The sequence below is a fragment of the Filicampus tigris genome, chromosome 8, assembly GCF_054856515.1.
Source record: "Filicampus tigris isolate MCC_2025a chromosome 8, RoL_Ftig_1.0, whole genome shotgun sequence".
In the NCBI taxonomy this organism is placed as follows: Eukaryota; Metazoa; Chordata; class Actinopteri; order Syngnathiformes; family Syngnathidae; genus Filicampus; species Filicampus tigris.
In genome coordinates, this window is record NC_141224.1 from 11,925,339 (window position 1) to 11,932,009 (window position 6,671).

At 40.5% G+C, this 6,671-nt stretch overlaps 1 protein-coding gene across 1 annotated transcript; it reads left to right on the forward strand.

Annotated features, from left to right (window-relative positions):
- Window positions 1–495: 495 nt before the first annotated feature.
- Window positions 496–3,615, forward strand: LOC147143710 (hairy/enhancer-of-split related with YRPW motif protein 1-like). Its single transcript, XM_086038140.1, has 5 exons — window positions 496–670; window positions 773–848; window positions 925–1,008; window positions 1,470–1,551; window positions 2,593–3,615. Exons 1-5 carry the CDS (start codon window positions 585–587, stop codon window positions 3,159–3,161), a joined length of 897 nt encoding a protein of 298 aa, XP_085894266.1. The 5' UTR covers window positions 496–584; the 3' UTR covers window positions 3,162–3,615.
- The last annotated feature ends 3,056 nt before the right edge of the window (window positions 3,616–6,671 follow it).

Consider the following 6,671-nt stretch of genomic DNA (forward strand, 5'->3'; position numbering starts at 1 on the left):
ATTGATACGTCAAAACCTTGACATGAAGTTACACAAAACAAACCCCAAAACAAGACTTAAATTATAATAATTCACATACATTATAACATTTGTATACTATGCGAGTATGCAGAGCAAAAACCTGAAGTCAAAGACTGACATTAAATATGATTTTAAAATGCATGTATGTGTAGCTGCTGATGCTGCACACCTACTACCCTTCAAATGCATTAAATGTCCATATTTTTGAAGGAAAAGCACTTGTTTTTTGTTTTTGTTTTCTTTCACAAATAAGAGCATTTCTAAGAGACCACAAACTTTTGATTGGCATTGCACTTAATCTAAGAAAAAAACAAATACATAAACCAAAACAAACCATCAGTAATAATCTACTTATTGAACATAAAAATACACACAGTAACCTAATTAGACTGGCTTACGTCATCCAGTAACTACGCCAATTTAATTGGCTTAAATTTGGTCAATCATCCCCCATGTGACCCTGTGTGCCCCGCCCCCACAGTGAAGCACGTGAGCCCAGTTAAAGTGACGCTGAGTGGAGCTGTTGTCACTTTTCTTCCAACGCCAACTCCAGTCAAGACGTCATGAAGCGAAGCAACAACTACAGCTCGTCCGACAGCGACTTGGACGACAACATCGAAGTGGAGAAAGACAGCGGCGACGAAAATGGGTTTGTTCCTCGATTGTCGTTTGTTCTTCAAGGAAATTTCCAGGCGGTTATTTACTTGTTTTGGTCAAAAATGATAATGTTGATGATGTGATGTTGTTACAGGCCGGCTGACTCTCATGGTTCAATGTCACCGTCCACTAGCACCATTCAAGTTCAAGCCAGAAAACGGCGCAGAGGAGTGAGTAGTCTTGCTTTTTCGACTGCTTCGCTTACCACAGTGTTCTAAGTTATATTGTTGGGGTTTTTTTTTCTAGATAATTGAGAAAAGAAGACGTGACCGCATCAATAATAGTCTGTCTGAGCTGAGAAGACTGGTGCCGAGTGCTTTTGAGAAACAGGTAAAGTGACGCTGACATCTTATTGTTATTATTATCAATAATAATAATAATAATTAATTTGATTGAAATTATAAAAAGTGTCGTATCAAGCTAACATGTGGCCATTTGCCAAGGGGTGCTTGGTATACGACGCAGTTTACACGTAAGTCAGAACGGGCGTCGTAGTCTATGTAACCCGTGCCAGCACATAAGTAAAGTCACAATGACAGTAAATGTATGTGTGCGTAAATGTATGTGTGCGTGTGCATGTTTTTTTTTTCATTTTTTTTTTCACTCTACTGAGTTGTATGTGTCGTAAACCGAGGACCCCTTTTAAAGAGTTCGTGCAGGGTTTTGTAACAGTATTACAAAATATAAAGTAGTGACATACTTTGCCATATGAGTTGGACATATGTTAGCGTCTGAGGTTAAGTTTGGTAATTTTTTGCAAATAAAGTGTGTTTTCATTTGCTTGGCTGTAGGGATCAGCGAAATTGGAAAAAGCCGAAATACTGCAAATGACTGTGGACCATTTAAAGATGCTGCATGCATCTGGAGGCAAAGGTACGAACTGTCACACATTGTCTTATGACAACTTATTGCATGATACAGTGGACTCCCCTTTATCGTTTATTTTATTTATTTATTTTTCCAATCCGATTTTAAATTTAGTTTTTAAGTTGTTGTTGTTTTACAAATGCCCACGTAAAATAGGGTGGAAAAATCCTGGTAAACCTAGGAAAAATCCAAAATATGACAAAAAATATTGAATATGAAAAAATATTGAAGTTAAAATACCAACCCAAAAATCTGCGAATATGCAACTCTGCAGGTGCCGAACTGCAGATACGCAGTGTAGTTTTAACTTGTAATATCACCAGTCACCACTAGATGGCAGCCTAATTTAGTTGCGCTTACACTGGATCTTATACTGCTCTAGACTACAATGAGTAGGCTTAATATTTTTTGTCGATTTGGAATGATATGCAGGACAAACATTGTACCTCAATATTATTTAAATTTTGACTGAATTTATTTTTGTGTTAAAATGTACAAAATCAGTTCTTGTACTGTTGGTTTCTTAAGTAGTTTTGTGCCATCCTTGAATAGTAATTTTTTATGCAAGAGAGCCCTTTGCACTGGAAAAAGAAATACAGTATGTGGTCCTTTTATTGTTTGCCTCAAACCCTTTGCTGTTTCGCTAGGATAGTGGATTTTTTATAAATGCATTTAAAAATGTATTATAAAAATTGAAATATATATTGAGCACGTGTTTTTCACGTATGCAGGTTCATATTTAAAATGGCATTTTTGTCACATACATCCGGTTAGGAAGTGTGTAGTCCGATTTCGCCCCCAATAGCACTGATGAAAAACTAGCGCCCCCTCCAGCACTTAAGTTGCCCATTGCTGGCCTAGATTTTACAGTATTTATAAACTTTGAACTGCTACTGAAACACACATTGAGCAGCAGCACATACAACAATACAGTATTCACAATATGCAAATTCTCTGATCTATAGGAACAAAGACTATTAGTGAAGGGGTTCACTATATAGTACGCGATGATGATGATGTCTAATTTTGTGAGCGTCTCTCTTTTAGGTTACTTCGAGGCGCACGCTTTGGCGAAGGATTACCGCAGCCTGGGCTTCAGGGAGTGTTTGGCCGAGACAGCTCGCTTCCTGAGCATCATGGAGGGCCGGGACAGCGCAGACCCCCTCCGCGTACGTCTAGTGTCCCACCTGAGCAACTACGCGTCTCAGAGGGAGGTGCAGGCCGGACTGGAACACTTAGCCTGGGGCTCGGCCTACGGCGGCGCCCCGGCTCCTATGCCCCACCCCCTCCTCCTGCAACCCCCCCAGGGCAGGACGCCGGCGTCCAGAGGAAACAGCCGCCCACCCTCCACGTCCTCCTCGGAGACCTCGGCGACGTCCAGACTCCTGCCCCCGACAGAGTCTCTCAGGGCGCCCCCCAACGGCTCGCTGCCCCTCAGCGTACCGACGTCCAAGCTCTCGCCGCCCCTCCTGTCGTCCCTCTCCTCGCTCTCGACCTTCCCCCTCTCCTTCGGTGCTTTCCCGCTCGTGTCCCCGGCGGCCCTCGGCGCAGTCGGCCCCCCCTCCACCCTTTCCAAGCCTTACAGGCCGTGGGGCACGGAGATTGGGGCCTTTTGAAGACAACAACTGGACTGAGGGGGCAACAGCTGAGCTGGGCCACGACCACACGGCCATCTGTTTTCCTAGCTGCAATAGACAGGTGAACACAAAAAAAATTTAAAAAAATGGCCTTATTTGATTGTTTGAATGAATGATATTCCTGATGGACGTTGTTTAATATTTGTTTAGAAGAAAAACTGAACTCTGGATGGTTGTATTTTATGAATTCAAATCGATAACTAATTTAGGTAACGTGCACTCTGCGGTTTGATGACTTTCAAATCTTTGAGGAGATTAGCGGATTTGTCAAGCTGTCAAGGAACAACATACAGTAATGTATTTAATATAGAATGAGATGATTCGGTCTGCTTGTTTATATCAGGACTATTTGGAAAGCTAACTTGCTCACATTGGGACACTTGCCTTTTTATATCTGTAATATTTTTGTATCAATAAATCAGAATCAGCATTATCTTTTTTGGCCAAGTGTGTTGAAACACACAAGGAATTTATCTCCAGGAGTTGGACTCTACTCTGAATTTACATTTGACACACATTTCATTCTAGTTCTTCAGTGGATCCACACAACATTTGATGCACTGAATACATGCTAGACCTAATAGAATGAGATACAAATGTAATAAGTTTTGGTTTGCTAATGTACGACGCGTGTATTCAAACATGCTATATGTTAATTATTGTGGTTTTAGTTTTGTATTTTAACATGGTGCCCCTCTTATGAAGCATAAGGCCAACAGCTCAACAAAAATGACATAACCTATTGATGTCGCCTACAACTGCAACAATGATGATATTAAATGCAGGAGCAAACAAACTTGAAAAGTTAAAACGAGTATGTAAAATATGCAACATTTTAATATGGTAATAGTAAAATCGTTCTAGCTATTTTATTAATAATTGAATTATGATTCATCAATGACTCAATTGAGACGTTGTATATAAGATGGTTTGTTCCACTAATATTTTTATTACTTACAGTAAATCAGTTAAAGTATTTAATGATGTGATTGAATTTTAATCATCCAATTAATGTCAGAAAAAAAAATGCTAAATTAATGTAAATGCTCTATGTGCCAAATTAGAAATCAGAGCAGGCCATATGTGACCCCCGGACCATACTTTGCCCACCCCTGCGTTACAGTATCGCAACTGAGCATTATTGTCTTTGCAAAGCGGAATTGTTGGCACAGCTCAAGCGTGCAGGTGTAACTTATGAAGTGTCCAGTGAGTGTGTGCAGGTGAACGGTCACCCAAAACCCCATAAAAGCTAATAAGAAAGTAATGAGGTTCCATTTATGGACCGCAGCGGCCATTCCTTCGCTTCGTGCCAGGTGAGTAACCGAATCCAAGAGTATTGTTACCCTTCTGAATAGCCAGGAAATCATTAAGAGCCACAGGAAATCCTTTACAATGTTGCCCTGACCTCACCGTCTTGGGTTGGTCCAAAGCGGAGACAATAGTGTGAACAGGATGCGGACATTGGAGGGAAGCGGTCACGAGTAAGGGCAACACACGCACGGCAGCTGCGCCTCTAAATCACCGCTCGACTCCAAGGGGAGATTTGTTTTTCTTCTTTTTGAATGTAATCTTCGAAGGCAACTCATTGAATTGAAGCAAATCTCTCTAACCCAAACATATTTTTTTCAAGAATATGTTCTATGTAGGCCCACTAGTTGCAACACGGCATTCTCATTAATATTGCATTTGTTGAATATGAGTTAAGCAGCAAAATCCACCCGTTTTTAGCCATCTCAGGGGGTGGCCATTTTGTCACTTCTGTCGCCTGAAAATGACATCACAGATGCTCAGGGCTCAGATAACGACCAATCATGGCTCAGCTTCAGAAAACATGTGAGTTGTGATTGGTCATTACCTGAGCCCTGAGCAACTGTGATGTCATTTTCAATGAACAGAAGTGACAAAATGGCCGCCCCTGGGATGGCTAAAAACGGGAGGATTAACTATTATTTCACAAACGCAATATTTATCGGAATGCCTTGTTTTAACTAGTGGTTCGGCATATAACAGATTCTTGAAAAAAATATGTTAAGGGGGACTTCCTCTTTAACACGTAGACAATTACACTGGTCAACACTGGTTTTTTCTGCACCGATTTCAAATCTGCCCTCGTTTTTTTCCCTAGCGCATCAGGTTGTCTTCAGCATCATCATATAAGATGTAATAAAGAAATATATTTAGTAATATTAATGAACTATGGGTTAGGTTCAGCAACAGGTGGAATTTTTTTCTGACATGTCATAGCTATAAATTACAACACATAGTAAAATCTATATCGCGCAAGCTTTTATAGGATAAACTTAAAGCTGAAATCAAGTCAAAAATGTTCCGTACAATATGTTCAACGCAATACCGTGAGTCAAACATGGTATTCTGGTTAATATTGTATTTGTGGAATACCAATTAAGCAGCAAAATCCACCTGTTTTTTATCCATCTCACGGGGGGGGCGGCCATTTTGCCACTTGCTCTTGATTGAAAATGACATCACAGTTGCTCAGGGCTCAGGTAACGACCAATCGGGGCTCAACTTGTGAATGTCACATGACCAAACTGAGAAAACAGGTCTTCAGTATCCAACAAAAACAAAGGAATCAACTTTTCCGTTCCGGTACTTTTGGCAGGGACTGTATACTGTACGCCATTCACACTTACACTCACACTTACGGACAATTTAGTCTTCAGTGAACCTGCTTGTTTTTAGAATATGGGAGGAAGCCGGACTACCGGGAGCCAAGATTCAAACCCCAATCCTCAGAACTGTGAGGCAGGCGTGCAAAACAGCATCTCAACATGCTGCCACCCAATTACAAACTTTCCAAATATAGTTCCACTTGTGTTACAAATTGGTTGCATTGTATTAAGAGAGTATCTGCCTGGGAAATTGTCAAATAAAGGGCAGACCCTGCTCATTCTCCACTTCAGAAACCCTCTCTATCATCAAATTGGGCTTTCCTTTTTCGTTTTAATGTCATGATGTCTCGTCATTTGTCAAACTGACCTTTTGCCCTCATTTGGGAAGTGGAGGCACCATCATAGTTCATTTAGTCAAGATAAATCCTTTAGTGCCTCCTGCTGGTGGCTTACTGCAATGAATTACTTGTCGCATTACTTGTGAATCACTTGTCTCACAGAATTCCTAACTGAATAAGATATAAATACATCAAGTGGTGACAAAGCCAAGCACTTCAAATGAAAAAATACTGTAGGTATGTTTAGGTTGGAAGGTTTAAAAAAAATGTTAGTATTCCTCTTTAGGAGTGCACATTACAGTTATATACAATTTGCGTTGTGATTATGAGAAGGCCGTTGAAAAAATGTTTCCCGTATAGGGGGACCACGGATACAAAAAGGTTGAAAATATGATAATATATAGTTGAGCATAAATCACTCTACCACAGAAAGTCATTCTGAGGATCATATTTGTTCTTTTATTCGGCAGTTGACACTCTCCTGTCTCTTAGCACAGAAACTCATGAGATGGTGCATG